Source organism: Betta splendens, chromosome 22 (genome assembly GCF_900634795.4).
Source record: "Betta splendens chromosome 22, fBetSpl5.4, whole genome shotgun sequence".
NCBI lineage: Eukaryota > Metazoa > Chordata > Actinopteri > Anabantiformes > Osphronemidae > Betta > Betta splendens.
In genome coordinates, this window is record NC_040900.2 from 6,957,525 (window position 1) to 6,975,936 (window position 18,412).

The window sequence follows — 18,412 nt, forward strand, 5'->3', positions numbered from 1 at the left end:
TTAACTCAGCAATTGAAAAAAAGAAGCCAACGTATTACTATTGTGTTAATGGTTGTTTTGTTTTGATGTTTAGTCGTTTTTTAAGTTTTCTATTTTGCCATTGTGAGTATTTTATATTTGCCTTTCCTAATAAAATGTTTGTGATTTTGACCTCTCGACCTTTCAGTTTTTTCCACTATCGTCCTTCTAACGAGTTTATTTTGTAAGATTACCGGAAGTTGCCCATTAACTACAGCAAACTTTGCTTTACCTCTGGACAAAAAACTAGCTCAACTTCAGCAGCAGCACCACAACAGACAGTGAGTACGGATAATCGTCGAGGGACGTTAAATACAGTATGAACACACTGACGAGTACAGATAAATAACACGTTGTCTGCCGCCGTAAATGCTTAAATGGACAAAGTATAAGTAAACAACGCAGCGCGGGCCTGAAAGCAGCTATTATGAGCTAACGGTAGTTGGTAAATGTAGGTTACTGTCAGTGTGAAGGTTGATTTATTAAACCATTCAACCTTTTAAATGTAAAGCAGCAGGTAAAGTCAGTCTGCAGATAAATAACGACCCCAAGGCTGCAATTATTTATTGTCACTTTGATGACAATAAATATTGTTGTTGTTTACCGTGAATTGAATGAAAACAGAATGGTTTAAAGCAGATATACTATGAAACGTGTGCTTTGCAAAAGCATGTGCAGTATTATCGTAGTCTAAAGCAAAAGGACTGGTGCTGCTAAATAATTTCTAACTTTTGTCTTCTATCAAATGTAACTTTCTTCGTTTTGCCAGCCTGTTTGATTGTTTTTGTGTTTCCGTGTCCTGCAGGCCTCATGTTTTCCAGCGGCTGGAGGTTTGGCTGGAACAGGTTCACTGACGTGGACCTGTTCTCAGACCACACTGACGCCAGTGCAGAGACGCTCTCCCAGGCCATCAGAGCTGCTGTGTCCGAGGAGCCCGATGCGGACGGCAGCGTCCTGTTTGGGCATCTGCAGGGCACTGTGGTGGGCCTTCGATACTACACCGGGGTGGTGAGGGTCCCCAGTACTGATTTCATTAGAGAGCAGAACCGCAAAGCAGAACCGCCATTTCAACTGAATATACATTAGGAAATCACCTGGGCTCTATCTGTCTGAACAGGTGAATAGCGGTGAAATGGTTGGATTGGTGCGACAGCCCCAGAATCCGTACGACCGCAATGCAGTCATGGTTGCCAACATTTATGGCAACCAGGTGGGACACATCAAGAAAGAGCTGGCAGCTGCTATGGCCCATGTCATGGACAATAATTTAGCCAAAGTAGAGGGGTGAGTAGGTCATTACTTGTCTGTCAACTCATGTTTTGTGTCTCATACTGCACAGTATTTTCTCTGTTAAGCGGTGGTAAGAGGAACCAGGAGGTTACCGTGTCTGTGAAATGTATAATTTGACAGAGTGGTGCACTCAGGGACCAAGAACAAGTTCAACATGCCAGTGATGCTGTCGTTCTGGGGGCAGGAAGAGAAGAAAAATGCTGTGATTGAAATCATGGCACGTCGTGGATATAAACTAAACACGTTGGCTGGCAGACAAACAGGTACCATGGTTCCACCAGTCACTGGCATCTGCTCTCTGATAGTCTGGAGAACATGTTAGTGTCCTGTATTTAACGTACGTGTGTGTTTTGTTTCAGGCTCAACTCAGTCATCCACAAGTAAGGGGGCTTTGCCATCTAAAAAAGGTGTAACCATCCCACTAACTGCTGAAGAGGTAATAGGCTTGTTTATTTTAACCTGATTTGCAGTTCTTTAAAACATAAAAATATATATTTTTGTTTTTCAGCTAAAGAATGCATTTGATAATCTGTTTGAAGGCTTGATGGAGAGTAAAGACGGGGAAAAGGAAGCAGCTGAGGTGCACGTTTCATCTGTTTTTCATCTTTTAGCTCTTCCCTACATTCACTCAGATATTTACCATGGTGGTTAAGACATGTCTTGTGTCATTACTGTGACCTCGCCTCCTGTTTCTGCAGTCTGTGGGTACTCAACTCCTGCCTCACCAGAAGCAGGCGCTTTCCTGGATGTGTGCCCGAGAGAACAAATCTGGACTCCCACCCTTCTGGGAGAAGAGAGGCGAGCTGTACTACAACAGCCTCACATGTTTCTCTGCCAAAGAAATACCAGAAAGGGTTCGGGGGGGAATACTGGCGGACGACATGGGGCTGGTGAGTGACACATTCGACTGATGAGCAGGACGTCACAGTGGCCGTGAATCAAATCCTGTTTGTGTTGTTTTACAGGGGAAGACTCTGACAACCATTGCTCTCATCCTCTCTAACTTCCATAAAGGAAAGCCTCTACCTGTGGAAACATGCGAGCGGGAGGAGCAGGCTTCACGTCTCAAAGGCAAAAGTAAAACCCAGACATCCCACATGGCGAAAGTTATTTTCTAAACTCCTCACTGCCTCCTGTTAACTCTTTGCCTCACTTAAACATATGTAGAAACATTTGCACAAATGTACAAATGAGAAGTCAAAAAATATTTGTTGCAGGAAGCAGCTGTGGTAGTGATGTAGCAGGAGTGAGCGACGTAGCAGCTGGTTCCCTAGTCTCAAACCTGTAAGTGATTTATTTAAGTTGGCTTATGTCATATTTTTAGTGAAACAAAGGCCTCCTCATCTTTAGTTTAGGATGTACTGTACTGTAGTAACCCAAATTTCCTTTATCAACTGACTGAACTTGATTCGTCACCTTTTTGGTCAGTCCTCAGGCACCAGACGTGGTGGACCTTACACACATGTCAGAGAAAAGTAAAAGCTGATTCCATCTTTTTCATATTTTCAAGCTTTTACTGTTTGTTTGCACCATTTACGTATTATTGTCTTCCCTCTTGGATTCTGTGACTTATGGCTGCACCTCTGCCCTCACAGGTGCAAGCAAAGGGAAAGCATCGGCTGCAAAGCGAAAGCCCAGTAAAGGTACAATGTACAGGATTTCTGTGTGTTATAAAAGGATCATTACTCGTAAATGCCAATGATTTGATGTCTTTTTCATTTTGCTCCAGTTTTGCAGGAGGATCTGGACTTTGCTGCAGCGTTGGGAGGCTTGGCACCAGATTCAGGCTTAAAGAAGAAGAAGAAAGAAAAAGCCACTCACGCACTCAGTAAGTTCCAACGGTGAAGCTCCACCTGATGGTTCCTTTGGATGTTTGACTTGCAGTGTTTGTTTTCTGAATCTGGATTGTTTGTGACCCTTCTGCATTTGCAGGTGTGGACTCATCTTTCCCTGAAAGCGCAGAGGACTTAAAAGCCAGAGCAACTCTCATCATCTGTCCACTATCTGTGCTCAGCAACTGGCTGGTAGGAAGCAACACAACACAACACAACACAACACACAAACACACCTGTCACTTAGGTAAGAGGTGAGACTTCTAAAACTGGAGGTGTCACTTTGAGCTCTGCATTCCTTCCCACCAGTCAGCTGTTTTGCTCCTCTGTCATTTGTGTGCATGCAGGACCAGTTTGAGCAGCATGTACGTGCTAATGTGAAGCTAAATGTGTACCTGTACTATGGCTCCGACCGCAACAGAAGCAAACAGTTTCTGTCCTCTCAGGATGTGGTCATCACCACCTACAATGTTCTCTCTTCTGACTTTGGGGTGAGTGGAGAACAGCTCCAATGTGTGGCGGGCTTAAAATAACAAGTGTCAACTAAGAGATATGCAGTTTTTAAACATATAAAACACAATGATGGTGTTTGCTCTGTTTCTTTTAAGGATAAGAGTCCTCTCCATGGGGTCAATTGGCTCAGGGTGGTGCTGGATGAAGGGCACGTTGTAAGGAACCCAGACGCACTCATGAGCAAGGCTGTGCTTGGCTTTAACACGCAGCGACGATGGATTCTTTCAGGTCAATATTTACACAAATGTTTTTGTTCAGCAGCTTTTCAATGTAATATATGTAGCGATTCCTCCACTCTTACAGGTACTCCTATCCAAAACAGTGTGAAGGACCTGTGGATGCTGCTGGCCTTCCTGCGTCTGAAGCCTTTCGACGTGAAGGAGTGGTGGAACCGAGTGATCCAGAGACCTGTCATGCAGGGAGACAAAGACGGCCTGAAGTGAGTGATCCCTCATATACTGCCATGAAGTAGGAAAACTGCAGTGGGCACTTTACTTGGTAATTATTAACTGTTTTAACTGCTCCTTAGATGTCATTAAAGTCAGCCGTTCGCTTGCAGGAACCTTCAGACCTTGGTCAGGTGCATCACCCTGCGGCGGACCAAGAGTAGCGAGGTGAACGGGCGCCCCCTGGTGTCTCTGCCGGAGAAGAGCGTATGCGTGGAGCAGGTGGAACTGAGCCAGTGGGAGAGGGAGGAGTACGAGCTGGCTCGAGATGAGGGAAGGAACACGATCAACAGGTACAGTCTGTGAGGTCTGATTAAATTAGGGCTGCAGGATGTAAACAACTACAAGTACAACATTTGATTATATGACTGTTGGTGGATGCATGTTGAACATCATGTTGTATGTCTGTATGTAGATATGTAGCTGAAGGGACGGTCTTGAGTAATTATGCACATGTGCTGGCCATCCTTATGAGGCTCCGACAGCACTGCTGTCACCCTGATCTGCTGGGAAAGACCTCGACAGATTTAGGTAACACCCTGTAGTCTGACTTACATGTTGTACAGTGGACTATATAGAAGTGGTTGTTTAGTCACCCAGTCTATCAACTGTTTCCTTCCCTCTCCCTTTCTGTAGGAGCTGCAGGGACCCCTGCAGAGCTCAGGCAGCGTCTGATAGAAAAGCTGCGGATGGTGCTGGCCAGCGGCTCTGATGAGGAGTGCTCTGTGTGTCTGGAATCGGTCCATCTGCCCGTCATTACACATTGTGCTCATGTTTACTGTCGGCCGTGCATCGCCCAAGTCATCAGCACTGAGCAGGTAAATGCGCTCCCCTCCACAGAAAGTAGGTCTTGACTTATTAATGAGCTTACACTCACAAAGAGATTCGCTTTTCCCCTGGGCTCCATGTGTCTCCTCATAGGAGAGGGCACGGTGTCCTCTCTGTCGCAGCGAGATCAAGACCAATGAGCTGGTGGAGTTTCCACCAGAGGAAATGGAGGAAGACAACAGTCGAAGTTCTGAGAAATGGAGGACCAGCTCAAAGGTGCGAAGTTTAATGAGAGAATAAAAATAGTACAATCACATCTAAAACGTGCACAAACATTGCCAAACATTTTCGTGGTGAATCATAATTTTGTTAGTGAGTGGTTTATAGTTTCAAAATAATTTTTGTCTGCCCATTTGTTTCTGCAGGTGCAGGCGCTGATGGCGAACCTGCTCAGGCTGCGAAGTGAAGACAGCAGCATCAAGTGTTTGGTCGTCTCCCAGTTTACACGTTTCCTCACCATCCTGCAGACGCCGCTCAGGTGAAACACGAATCAGGAGGAGGAGATGAAAGGACACATGATGTCATCTGCTCTTTTACTTAGTTGCATTTTGAACCTCCTTTTGCAGGGAGCACGGGCTGAGTTTTGTGCGTTTGGATGGAACCATGAGCCAAAAGAAGAGGACCCAGGTGATCCAGGAGTTTCAGAGCTCTGCAGACAACAGTCCTGCCATAATGCTGCTGTCTCTTAAAGCGGGGGGCGTTGGGCTTAACCTCACTGCTGCCTCTCACGTCTTCTTGATGGATCCTGTAAGTATAGCTTCTCACTCCTTTTTCAGTCTGTGACGTTTCGCACAAGGCCTCGAGCAGTTACGTCATTCTCTCCTCTAGGCCTGGAACCCAGCTACTGAGGAGCAGTGTATTGACCGCTGTCACCGTCTGGGCCAGACGAGGAAGGTCGTCGTCACAAAGGTCAGACATCCCTTCACTTTAAACCCAAACCCACGAAAAAGGCCTACATTTGTTTAGTGTGTGTTTGTGTGCTGCTACAGTTCATCGTAAAGGACTCCGTGGAGGAGAACATGGTGAAGATCCAGAGAAAGAAGCAGGACCTGCTGGAGAAGGCGTTTGGCTCCACAAGCACGGACAGGAAAGCCTCTTGCATCGATGACATCAAAGCTCTGATGGAGCTGTAGAAGTCTCAAACTGGACCAGTCTGATGGACTTAACTGACCTAAATAAGCAATTGATGCAGATTTTCATTTTTCCCCTTTTTTATTTAAAGTAATCAATTTATTTTCTAAATTTAACATAAAAAAACCCAACATTTTCATAACAATGATCTTGTTGGGACCTTGATAATAAAAACATTATCAAAAGTGATCTCTTTCATTACGCTGATGAAAAAACATAACAGTGAGACGAGAAGGATTTAATCAGTTCTTTATTAGCACTTTTACAGTGATGGACATTAACATCTGGGGTTAAGAACAGACCTGTATTAACTGATTTCACTACACTTCCTCCATTTAATAACCTTTCCAGACAGTTTTCCCTCAAGCTTGGCAGCTTTTAGTGGAATTGGGAGTGTACTTCAATTACAGCTAGGAAGTTACAGATTATAGCTCAAGAGCAAACAGCTGCAGTGGAAAAAAAGAGTTATCTAACAGAAAAAGGAAACAGAAATCTGTGGCGGTACTAGCAGCAGTTACAGTAAATAAGGTATTGTAAACAGTGAAAGGCAATAAGGCAGCCGGTAACACTAGAGACAGGAACCGATGAAACCCAGGTCATGGCACAAAGACACGGCTGTGGGTCTGATAACATGCAGGACACGCGTACATGTGTCTGGGGGGCAACACAAACACATGAAATCACTTAAAGATGTCAGGGGATGTACTTTTGTCTCTTTATTGACTGAAGTTTTAACTCTGTGCCATGCAAATACAACAACAGGCCCGGCCCTAATACGACACCAGACGTTACAAAGCTGCAGCCACGGGGAGCTGGCGGGTGTCGGAGGCACAGATCCGTCCGTGTCCTCCGCTGAGGTGAACATGGTGGGATTGAAGCGGGACCGACCGCAGGAGAAAAGTGGTTCAGGTGGAGGGGTTTAGTGCAGGAGAGGCGGCGTGGTACGATCCAGGATCCAAGTTTGTATTGTTGCTGAACGTTTCCACAGGAAGACGAAGGGCTGTGAATCCGGTTCCATCGGACGCACCAGAACACTTAAAAGAACAGTTACAGCATTCGGGGAAGCAGCTGTTTATTCACTTTCTTGTTGCCCAGAGCTGGATGAAAAGATTAAGTTCTACCAACATTCATCTGACTCAATTCACACTATAGATAAATAGCAACTTTAAGCAGAGAACCAGCCCATGTAGGAAAGAATATTTGTGCTTGAGCAGTTTAAATGTGTCTATTTAAATGTACTTTCATCACCTCACAAGCATCTGCGTGGAAGTTTTTAGCATTTAAAGTGCAGGACACAGATGACGTTATCGGGCACGAGCTTCAAACAGTCACACAGTCATGCGAGTGATATTAATCTTCTCGTCCTCACCGTCGGCAACCGAGTGAATCAGCGCAATCCCCAAATGTCAAACTTTTCTTTTAGGTGGAAAAACGAAGATGCCAAGAGTGCGTGGACAGTGGAACTGACGCAAAGAGTGAAGCTTAAGGCTGCGCAGACGCAGCCGTCCTGTCACCTGCTAATGACGGGTGGTGGCGCACGCCCCCCCCCCCACCCCGACAGAGCGTCAGCCGGTGCTCTCTCTCCGTCCATGGTGCTCCCTCGCCCGCCCCCCCGCTACTTCAAGAAGGAGTTGAGCTTCCGCTCGATGTTGGCGAAGCAGTCGTCGCCCATGTAGTCGATCTGGCCCGCTTCCCAGCGGTGCTTCCTCTCCTCTGACGAGACCTTCGGGGGAGGAGGGACAGAGGCCGCGGGCTGCTCCGTCACATCCTCGCAAAGCTCACTCTGCAACACAAAAAGACACGCACCAACGGTTTAATGACAGGCCAGAGCAGCGCTTTATAAGGTCTGATGTTCCCTCCTCCGCTGGAATTTCCTCAGAGGGGAATTCACGATCCTTTCGTCAGTCAAAGTGCAGCAAGACATTTTGCAAGAGCCTTGCAGCAGATAAGAAGTGAGCGTGTTCCGGGCAAGCAGCAGGTTTACAGTCATCTGCTGTGAGGTGGCTGCAGTAGGTGCGGCGATCAGGTTGCCTAATATTCCTTTCCTTTAAAGCCACTGACTCAAGACAAAAGAGTAAAGTCATTGCGCCATTGTAACGGCGACTGCTACCAGCTGAGTTCCAACTGTGACACGGCTGCGTTCTTGCTCCACACTCGCCCTCAGTCATCACTTTTTAACCTGTGAGAACTGAAAGTCTAGCGTGTTTCCATTCTCCCCTAATGGGTGGATTTAATGCGCGAATGTGACACTTTAACAGGCCGTTAATTTCAGAGCACGACAGGTTTACGCACCTGGGAAATATGCAACAAGCTGCAACAAGTAAACACGCAGGCTGCAGACTTACGTCCTCCGTGGCCTCGATGAAGCCGCTGTTGAAGGGCGCGTCGCCGTAGGCCCGCTGCAGCACCGGCAGCACAGACTTGGTGTAGAGCTGCCACCACATGAGCAGGTAGTCGGGGTGCAGCTGGCTGGAGTCGGCGGACTGGGAGTGACCTTTGACCTCGCCCCTCTGGGCGTCGTAGGCGTAGTTCCAAGGCTTCACTTTGCCCAGGAAGTGCACCACCTTGGCCCCGTGACCGTACCTGTAACAACCCGGTCAGCGCTTGAGCGACATCGCGCGACATCGCCCGCTGCGATTCACAAACAAACAAGGGCATTGACGTGTGAGCGGAGGCAAAATAGTGGCCCGTGCATTTACTGACTGTTTAAACGCGGGCAGGTAGGAGTAGATGGAGATGCTGCTCAGGTTGTAGATGAAGGGAAGGTGTTTGGAAATGTCTGCCGTCGCCCATGTGTTGAAGAAACTGTTGAGAACCCCCTGATCTCCACCTGCAGACGCAGACACGCAACAGTTTTACTCAATAGAGCAAAATGAGAGGAGCCGGAACTCATCACACGTCACTTAACACATTCTCTATATTCCCTTTAGGACATTTATAAATAGAAAGAGAGGCTTGACAGGCCGCTGTATGTACATACTATATGGTGAGTGCATGTGACATGTCCATGCACACCTGCGAGTGCAGACAAAGAGCAGGTTAAGATTAGCGCCTAGTCAACACAGAGCACAGTCAGACTCTCGCTCAGACAGCGAGTGGAAGCTGCTCTAAATTTAGAGAGGCAGGGTGACCTTTCCCCAGCGTTCCCATGAAGGCCATCACATCAGACTATTCCTGGGCCCTGCATGCATTTAATTTGCAAGCGTGAATAGAAAGCGTTCTTCCTTCACGGTTACAGGGCACGTCTGGGGGAACGGAGCGCGAGGGTCCAGGTCTCACCGTCGAAGCTGCCGTTTTCAGCGCAGAACGCGAGGAGCTGTTCGTGCGTCTTCTTGGACGGACTGAAGACGAAGACCCCAGAGTTGAAGCAGTCGGGCCAACCCGGATCCGGCGCCGCCGACAGCTCCTCCCTCTCAAAGAGCTCATCTACGTTTGATAGCACCTGAATAAAGACAAACGACATTCACGGTGACAACCTGCCGACGAGGCGACTCTTCACCATCGCTCTCTTCTACACATTGTCTCTCACCAGTGTGTCTGCGTCCATGAACACACACTTGCTGTACTGCGTGAGAGTCCAGCAGTGCAGCTTGGTGAAGGTTACTCCCAGGTCTGGACGCTTCATCAGGGCCAGATGAGCCGCGTCGCCCGAGTCCACCACGTCCACCACGCACACCTCGTCGAAAACGGAGCCCAGCGCATCCCTGCAGGGCTCTGCAACGTGTGGCCCTATGAGTACGACCAGCTTCCTGGTGGTGTTGTGGCTTCTTAACGACTGACCCAGGACCAGCGCTCCCTTCACATAGCTGTCATTTGTGGCCAGTGTCACAAAAGCTTGGTCTGTATGGAGAAGACATTTTTTTTAAATGTGGTTTCAAAATGTATTTTATAAAAAGGTTAAATCGACCTTATCTTATAATAAGATAAGGTTATAAAATAACCTTGAAAGTAAAAATAACACAGGCAAACAAAAAACATTTATTTAGTGTAACTTCATCCCAGGCCATGACCCTGATTACTGACCTGTCAAAACAACAATGACAGACCAGAGGTACTGATAAACCTCCTGAAAAGGAGATACCCTCGTCTATTCATGGTTAACAATAGCCTAAAGCATAGACAAGTAAATTCCTCCATCCAGCTTCCAAGATTCCTGCTAAACTCCTCCACACGTGATTATCTTCTGTTCTACAGTGTTCACATAAAAGAAGACCCATTAATCATCAATCAGCCATTAAATTGACAAATCCTCCCCAAAATTAGCAAAAAATAATCATTTAGCTGACAACTTGCAGATCAAACTCTGATCAATAATCAAATCAAGTCTTCCGATCTGAAAATAAACAACATTAATCCGCTGTCACGTCCTGTCAATACTATACGATCTATTGCGTCACCATCTGCAGGCCTACAATGATTTCTCTCATTCATGAAGTACATGAAGACGAGAGGGGTGTGTTAGAGCCAGCTCAGCCTGCAGACGGTCAGCTTGAATGTGGGAGGAACGGGGGCTTCTGGGAAACCTGATCAGCGTGACGCGGTTGTACGGTTGCTAAGGCCTGATTCAGGGAGCTATAAACTGACTGTCACCTTCCAGGCCTTAGAGAAAGCACGTGCTGGAACTTAAACGTCTGGGTACAGAGATTTACGAAAACAGTTGTAAATCCTAAAAAGTAAATTTCAATACAATTTTTGTGGACAACCTGTACTGAAAACACACCCATATACTTTATTTGCTGTCAGTTTTGCTGTTGTGGGTAAATACACTGCACAGGTTAATCACATGTTTTGGGACATCAGCCCCTACGTGTAAAATTACTTTTCCGGAAGTCCCATAAATATAAATACACTACAAAAAGTGTGACACAACGAGCCTTATATGGTTTTTAAAACAACTTTGAAGTCACATTCTGGAGCGCACGTCCGCAATGAGCGTAAACGAATAAGTCAGCATTAACGCAGGAAGCCGTTAAACACGAGTTTAAAAAATAAAAGCAGCTGATTATGACGTTCAAACTTTCCACGTGGAGCAGCTTTAAATAAACGCCCCATGTCTACTTTCTCTGTGCTTAATTCTAATTTTACTTTATTTGTGTTCACGAGACCGTCACTGTGCAGTGAGAAAGAGTTTTATGAGCTGTGGGAAGACAGAGGCCCATTGAAGCCCCCAGGACAATAATGAGCCAAATTTGAGCTACATTAAAATGTTCCCAAATTTGTATCTTATTTGAGGGAAAAGATGAAGTGACTGTTTAAGAATCAACAGTCTTTTTCTTGTTCTTTAAACCCTCCTCATGACAGTACATATCTGAACCAGCTGCTCGTTAGTCTTAATCCTAAACTAAATATAGGAAGTTACGAACCCTAAAAAATTCAGCACAACTTGGACAATTAACTTTAAAACACGAGAACACGTCAAATGTATGTTTTAAATAATATTATAAACGTCTGTATAACCAAACCAGCTTTAACTTTGTAAATTCCACCCGGAAGTGTTGGTTTATACCACCGTCCGCTTTACTGTGGTCCAAACCGCTACAGCGCCAATCCAATCAAATGCATCCAAATCCTCATAATGACGCCAACGGCAACTGCACGACGGAATAAAAGTCGCGCCGCTTCTGCTTCGCAAAAATCGCTGCAGCCGATTCTCCATCGGCTGCATCGTTCGATGCGTTCGCGACGTTCGGGGAGCGTAGGACGGACAGCGCAGCCCCGGTCCCGGTCCGGGGGTGGCCATGTTTGCGTCAGTGCGACGGCCGCAAGGTCGAAGGGAGCCCGGCGCGTCTTACCCGACATGGTGCGGAGCGGAGAGTCCAGCCGGGGGTCGGAGGTCGTGATGGAGCACAGCGCGGGTTTGCACTGCGAAGGGCAAAAGCGCAGCAGCTGGGAACAGTCCAACACAGGAATTAAGCCCCACATTTTCCGGGTCACGTGACCAGTGACAGCCGACACGCCCCCTCAGTCCCTCTCTCCCTCTCTGTCGCTCTCCCCGAGGTCATGTGTTCAATAATAATAATGATGTTTGCACTTTGATTGTCAATCACTTGGGAGAAACAGTGAACGCGTGCATGTGGGGTCCCACGGCTCCCACAGTGCGTGACTGGACCGGAACCAGTCATCAGCTGCTCGCAGCGGTGTGTGGCCCACGTGAGCAGAAGCTCATCTCTGTGGTTTTCACCTTTCTGCTTGTGTGCTTTTATGAGCCACTGAATCATACAAAACGCCCATGTGAAAGTTTTGAGCCGTTGGACCCATCGGAACCCGTCCTGGCTCAGGGTCCACTTCACCGGATAGAGGTGGAGTGCCTGCCGGAGACCCGTCATAAGGAGGAGGGAGTAACCGGAGATCACCTCAGAGTCACAGAGTGAAACTGAGCAGATCAGGTGTCTGAAAAGAAACAGAGCTACATCACAGTAAAGGGCAGGTGGGAAGATGGAGTCCCCCGGCTTTGTGGATTAAGAGGAAACAAGCAGCTTCTTTATGGGAGAAGTTAGAAAAAATGTGTTTTTCTTGGCCGAGGGGGATTCACGCCGCATCGCCTGGACTTTTAAGTTGTGTTGGAGGTCAGAAGAGAGACGCGTTAGAAGCAGAAAAAGGGAGCTGACGAGCAATGGCCAAGATCTACACACGTGGGAAATAAAAAGAAGAAGAAGAAGAAGCTGAAGAATTTTAAGAACCTTCAGCCTGTCTGGGACTGAACGTAAGCTCCTTACGCGTCCGTTCCTTCCACTGTTGTTCTCCAGCACAGGTTAACGCTGTGTAATGAATGGAAATGGCTTCAGATGACACTTTATGAGCTTCGCATCAGTGGTTCTAACCAAGCGCAGCTGCATTAAAGGCCACATGCTGTAGTGTATGCGAGGGACGCTGTTGGCTCCGTGCCTCGGGTTACACTGCATTGTGTGGCACAAACACAGGCCTCATCTTTTAAACATGTCTGACGGATATGGGTGTGAGCAAAATGTGACTGTGCCTCGTTCAAAAGCAACAGGAGACGGCGTAACCGAAGCGTGAGAACCGCTTTATGTATATGTATATATATATATATATATATATATGTGGAAAATGATGTTGTCGCTGTAGTTGTTTCCCTTTAAATGCTTTTAAATCACCATTCGCGCATGAGCACGCACCTGTTGCTCCTCCGCTGCGCTGCTGGTGTAGCGATGTGCCCTCGGACCGCATAATGATGATGACACAGCGGAGGTGTTAAATGTTAACTGTCAGCCTCCGCCTGTCTCAGGGTCCAGCCCGGCCAAAGGTCCACCGGGCCACTCCACAGTCACTTCCCTCTGGACGGCTCCACTCCTGCAGCTGAGGCATCTGCACCAAGGGGGTTCGAACTCCAGGCAGGACTGAGAGGAAACGCACACGGGCTCTTATGAAGGTACGCGCTGCTATCTGTCCGACAAACAGCCGCTTTACAGTACGTGGAACCTCAGATGTGTGACTTTATTCCAATGCTGAGCGAGTCGTGGTCTGTGGCATTGAAGCCCGCTCCTGCTGCAGGAGTCGTGTCGCTCCTGCTTTGAGTCTGATGTGATGCAAGGCTTCAAGTGTGTGACGTTTTCAGGGGAACAAAGCGGGACCCGCCATGGAGAACCATGTCACACAGATCTCCAGAGACGACCTGGAGGAACTGAGAGAGGCCTTCAATAAAATCGGTGTGTTTCACAGCGACACCCGCAAGCTGAGTTTACACTTGGGACCAAAGTAAGAGCTTTACAGCTCGCCATAAAGTGCGCAAGAGGCCTTTATTACTTTGAGTTATGAGCATGCATACATTCTGTTTGTGGGTGTGTGTGTGTGTGTGTGTGTGTGTGTGTGTGTGTGTGTGTGTGTGTGTGTGTGTGTGTGTGTGTGTGTGTGTCAGAGAGAGAGAGATGCCACAATAAAACATTTTTGAGATTATGAGATCAAGTTATTATTGTTAATGAGTAATTACAAGATCAGCAGTTAAAGACGATATGACAGATTTTAGGCCATTAATGAGCTACTGACAAAGTCACTTACAATAGACAACACCTAAACTTTGATCATCTAATAGTTGCTGAGATAACGATTGTGAAATTCTGAATATGTTTTCAGAATTTCTGTTTCATACATACAAAATTAATATTGAAGAAATATTACTCTGATTATTACAAATGTCCACATGTGACAAAATATTGTTGCATTGCATGATTGTCTATATACAGTGTGTTGTCTTTGCCTGTTTTTGGTGCCCAGATATCGACAACAGCGGCTACGTGAGCGACTTCGAGCTCCAGGAGCTGTTCAGAGAGGCCAGCTTCTCGCTGCCGGGCTACAAGGTGCGGGAGATCGCCGAGATCTTCGTCTCCGGGGACAAGAACAAGGACGAGAAGATCAGCTTCGAGGAGTTCGTCTCTGTGAGTTCTGACGCCCACGAGCGAGCGCCGGCCTCCGCGGCCGCGGACTAACGCCGCCTGCGCGTGTTCAGATCTATCAGGAGCTGAAGAGCAAGGAGTTCAGCGAGACGTTCAAGAAGACCGTCACGAGGAGGGACGGGATCCGCTCCTTCGGGGGAACGTCTGGAGTCTCCAGTGAGGGAACGCAGCACTCCTACTCTGGTGAGAGACAGCGTGTGTTGGTGCATCCAGCAAAACAGCTGCCGGCGACTCTTATTCCTCTGTTGTGTTCATGTTTAGATGAGGAGAAAGTGGCCTTTGTCAACTGGATCAACAAATCTTTAGCTAAAGACCCAGACTGTCAACATCTGGTGCCCATCAACCCGGACGATGAAAGCCTCTTCCGCTCCGTCCGCGACGGAATCCTGCTATGGTATCGCCAGCAATGGGGTCAATCGGGTCATTTCACAGCGAGGCGGCCACGGTTCAAGCTGTAATGCTGCGATTGTCTGCACTCCGTTTCAGCAAAATGATCAACCTGTCGCAGCCCGACACGGTCGACGAAAGAGTCATCAACACAAAGAAGCTCACCACCTTCAAAATGACAGTGAGTTGTGGCTCTGGCGTCTTATAGACACAAAGTAATGTCATGAAATGTTGGCACGCACCATGAGCTTTATGAATAAAGTCATCATAAGACAAGCAAGAGAAAAAAAGAGTTAAATATAAACTATTATTGTTGTTGTTGTCGCTATGGATAAGTAAAAAATCAGATGCACGGAATGAGCCTTTAAAATAGTCGCTGTACGCTAGCTCTCTATTTGGCGTCTAATAAGTTATTCATTATTGAAGGATTGAGGTCACATTCTTTGTTTTTGCTGAGCTGTTACAATAGATGTTGTGACGAGGATTATGTCTAGTCAAACCCTGGCTCTGACTGAACGCTGACGTATAATCACGATGCACTTGTAGGAGAATTTGGTCTTGGCTCTGAATTCCGCCTCAGCGATCGGCTGCACGGTGGTCAACATCGACGCCCATGATCTGATGGCCGGGAAACCCCACCTGGTGCTGGGGCTGCTGTGGCAGGTCATCAAGGTCGGCCTGTTCGCCGACATAGAGATCAGCAGAAACGAAGGTCGGTGGCACACGCCGCCTGGCACGAGGCAAACGAGTCACACACACACACAGGCACGCAGACACGCAGACACGCACACACACACACACACACACACACACACACACACAGAAACACACACATCAGTTCTGATACAGCCGTAATAAAAGTAAAAGTACAACAACTGTCCTAAGTTCTAATTTCAGTTTTCAGGATAATATCTTCACCTTTGCTTTATTGTATATTATCTAATATTTAACCTGTGGCCATTTGATTTGTTGTTGAGTCCGATCACTCAACAACAAGCTTGAATTTAAGACAGTTAAGACTAGGATACAGAGGCTCCTGCCTTGAAAATGATCATTTATCATTTATGAAAACTCCGAGGTAAGAGACTTGTGCTGATTGACCCGTGTGTCTCCAGCTCTGATGAGCCTCCTAAAAGACGGGGAAACGCTCGACCACCTGATGTCTCTCTCCCCCGAGGAGCTGCTGCTGCGCTGGGTCAACTATCACCTGAGCAACGCGGGAACGCAGACCATCAGGAACTTCAGCGAGGACATAAAGGTCCCTGCTGAGCACACACACACACACACACACACACACACACACACACACACACACACAGTGACCCTGTCTTCTCTCCTCCCCCAGGACTCGCGGGCCTACTTCTACCTGCTGGACCAGATCACCTCCCACGAGGAGCATCAGCATAGGATGATTTTCAAAATCGACATGAGCGGCTTGAACGTGCGTGGCCTCTCGGCGTCCTCGCATCAGCTCGTTCCGTGTGTTCCATGTTCCGCGTGTTTGTGTGCAGGAGCGTGATCTGGAGCGTCGGGCCGAGCTGATGCTGCAGCAAGCGGCCCGGATCGACTGCAGGCAGTTCGTGTCTCCGCACGACGTCACGTCTGGGAACAGCAAGCTCAACATGGCCTTCGTGGCCAACCTGTACAACACGTACCCGGCCCTGCAGAAGGCGCCGAGCAGCGACGCCGACGCGCCACACATACAAAGTGAGACGCATCCGTCAGTGGCTCCAAACTTCAAAATGAAAACAACGCATTGGATTTCGATCATGGTTGACGTCCACGTTTTTCCAGGTGAGACCAGAGAGGAGAAAACATTCCGCAACTGGATCAACTCCCTGGGCGTCAATCCATACGTCAACCACCTGTACCAGTACGTCGCCACCAGGCTCGGTTCTGGCTCATCGGTCGACTGACAGGGTCACGGTTGAATCGATTGAACTTTCTGTGTTGGCTGATGTTATTCTCAGTGATCTGTGTGACGGGCTGGTGATCCTGCAGCTTTATGAGAAGGTTAACGTGCCTGTGAACTGGAAGAGCGTCAACAACGCCCCGTATCCTGCCCTGGGGGCCAACATGAAGATGGTAAAACAATGCAATACAGCAAAGGCACTGATCTGTTTGACCAATCTGAGAAACATGTGTTGTCTCCATTTCCACATTCTCGTAGCTGGAGAACTGTAACTATGCGGTGAAGCTGGGCAGAGACGTAGCACATTTCTCTCTAGTGGGCGTCGGGGGAGAAAACCTCAACGAGGGGAGTCAGGTTCACACCCTGGCGTTGGTCTGGCAGCTGATGAGGAGGTACAGGAAGTAGTCTGATCCCAGCGAGCGGGTCCCTCCTCGGGTACTTGACGCCTCTGCCTTCTCCGCTTCAGGTACACGGTTCTGGTTTTGTCCGATCTTGGGGATGGAGAGAAAGCCGGCGATCAGATCATTCTCAACTGGGTCAACACCACTTTGAGCCAGAAACGCAAGGACACGCAGATCAGCAGCTTCAAGGTGTGTGTTCGCCCGCGAGCGCGTGTTTTGTCTAAATAGACCGATGACTACACCTGATTCTAACAGGACAAGCTGATCAGCACCAGTTTACCTGTCATTGACCTGATCGACGCCATCGCTCCCGGCACTGTCAAGTGGGACATGGTGAAGAGAGGCGAGAAAGGAGTGTTGAGGGACGCAGACAAGCTGGACAACGCCAAGTAAGACGTCCCACATCTCTGTGTCCATCACGGGTTCCTCGTCCTCTGACCTTTCGCGCTCTCGTCCAGGTATGCTGTATCACTGGCTCGGAAGATCGGCGCTCGGGTCTACGCGCTGCCGGACGATTTGGTGGAAGTGAACCCCAAGATGGTGCTGACGGTGTTCGCCTGCCTCATGGGCCACGGCTTGAAAAAGGTCAACCGCTGAAACGAGCATGAGTTAACCACAGATAAACATTGTGTTTTAATGCAGTTTTTATCTTTTATTTACACTTTTATCATAATTGTTATTTCTTATATTTGACTTGCCTTGCTGTAATTACTAGACAGTGGGGAGGCTGCTGTCTGTTCTCATTTCATGTAAAGGCTAAAAGCCTAAATTAGAATAATCTCTCATGAGCAGAATTATCCTCTGTGATGTTATGAGACAAATGCGTAGTTGTTCTTTTTAATATGATATTTAGGACATTTCATCTGCTTGTTCCTTTTGCAAAAGGAGATTGAAAAGATACTGAATCATTAACACACCTTTCGTTTCGAGAATAATTTTAAGTGTATGTAAATGTTGGTCATTCATATTGCTATTTAATAAACAAAGAATCTTTTGAATGTTTGTAATAATGTTATTATATGTGTCTTGTCAGAAATTCTAGATAGACTGTGACATATGTTAGTGTCAGTACAGACGAGGTTTCTAAAGTAGTTTAAACAAATGCTGACCTGAAAATATCACAATATGGGGCATCGTCCAGGACAAATTACACACACAACCTCAAAATTCCCCCTAAGTTCAATTTTATTGTACGTAATACTCACTTATGATGTCCTCATTTCTATTTGAATTTAGAAAGTCA

The 18,412-nt window shown here is 47.4% G+C and overlaps 3 protein-coding genes across 4 annotated transcripts; 2 read left to right on the plus strand and 1 right to left on the minus strand.

Annotated features, from left to right (window-relative positions):
* The first annotated feature begins 176 nt into the window (after positions 1-176).
* On the plus strand, positions 177-6,247 carry hltf (helicase-like transcription factor). The gene is made up of 24 exons (XM_055505652.1): positions 177-335; positions 824-1,026; positions 1,136-1,302; positions 1,429-1,571; positions 1,668-1,744; positions 1,817-1,888; positions 2,007-2,198; positions 2,274-2,385; positions 2,526-2,592; positions 2,737-2,783; positions 2,904-2,951; positions 3,038-3,136; positions 3,241-3,332; positions 3,488-3,631; positions 3,749-3,881; positions 3,957-4,092; positions 4,213-4,392; positions 4,515-4,630; positions 4,736-4,917; positions 5,021-5,143; positions 5,293-5,405; positions 5,494-5,674; positions 5,756-5,836; positions 5,917-6,247. Exons 2-24 carry the CDS (start codon positions 829-831, stop codon positions 6,058-6,060), a joined length of 2,847 nt encoding a protein of 948 aa, XP_055361627.1. The 5' UTR covers positions 177-335; positions 824-828; the 3' UTR covers positions 6,061-6,247.
* Positions 6,248-6,291: 44 nt separating this feature from the next.
* On the minus strand, positions 6,292-11,986 carry LOC114848586 (glycogenin-1-like). Its single transcript, XM_029139207.3, has 6 exons — positions 11,851-11,986; positions 9,588-9,898; positions 9,338-9,500; positions 8,762-8,888; positions 8,404-8,641; positions 6,292-7,841 (listed from the first exon to the last, which is right to left on the minus strand). The coding sequence occupies exons 1-6, from the start codon at positions 11,978-11,980 to the stop codon at positions 7,674-7,676; spliced, it is 1,137 nt and encodes a 378-aa protein (XP_028995040.1). The 5' UTR covers positions 11,981-11,986; the 3' UTR covers positions 6,292-7,673.
* An 18-nt stretch (positions 11,987-12,004) lies between these two features.
* On the plus strand, positions 12,005-18,163 carry LOC114848587 (plastin-1-like). Of its 2 annotated transcripts, XM_029139208.3 has the most exons (17): positions 12,005-12,761; positions 13,305-13,448; positions 13,635-13,725; positions 14,291-14,451; positions 14,523-14,652; positions 14,731-14,863; positions 14,956-15,037; positions 15,403-15,568; positions 15,972-16,114; positions 16,202-16,297; positions 16,368-16,563; positions 16,651-16,729; positions 16,827-16,941; positions 17,027-17,160; positions 17,235-17,358; positions 17,425-17,558; positions 17,628-18,163. In XM_029139208.3, exons 2-17 carry the CDS (start codon positions 13,443-13,445, stop codon positions 17,764-17,766), a joined length of 1,929 nt encoding a protein of 642 aa, XP_028995041.2. In that variant the 5' UTR covers positions 12,005-12,761; positions 13,305-13,442; the 3' UTR covers positions 17,767-18,163. The 2 variants fall into 2 exon arrangements, with proteins under 2 accessions (XP_028995041.2, XP_055361628.1); XM_055505653.1 differs by having other exon boundaries at positions 15,972-16,297.
* The last annotated feature ends 249 nt before the right edge of the window (positions 18,164-18,412 follow it).

Coding starts and splice junctions, on each gene's coding strand:
- hltf (XM_055505652.1), top strand. CDS start 829: ATGTTTTCCAGCGGCTGGAGGTTTGGCTGGAACAGGTTCACTGACGTG. Junction 3,333..3,487: donor CTGTGCTCAGCAACTGGCTG/GTAGGAAGCAAC, acceptor GTGTGCATGCAG/GACCAGTTTGAGCAGCATGT. Junction 5,406..5,493: donor ATCCTGCAGACGCCGCTCAG/GTGAAACACGAA, acceptor CTCCTTTTGCAG/GGAGCACGGGCTGAGTTTTG.
- LOC114848587 (XM_055505653.1), top strand. Junction 15,038..15,402: donor TCACCACCTTCAAAATGACA/GTGAGTTGTGGC, acceptor ATGCACTTGTAG/GAGAATTTGGTCTTGGCTCT. Junction 17,559..17,627: donor GACAAGCTGGACAACGCCAA/GTAAGACGTCCC, acceptor GCTCTCGTCCAG/GTATGCTGTATCACTGGCTC.
- LOC114848586 (XM_029139207.3), bottom strand. CDS start 11,980: ATGTGGGGCTTAATTCCTGTGTTGGACTGTTCCCAGCTGCTGCGCTTT. Junction 9,899..11,850: donor TCCGCTCCGCACCATGTCGG/GTAAGACGCGCC, acceptor TTCTCCATACAG/ACCAAGCTTTTGTGACACTG. Junction 8,889..9,337: donor TGAAAACGGCAGCTTCGACG/GTGAGACCTGGA, acceptor CTGCGTCTGCAG/GTGGAGATCAGGGGGTTCTC.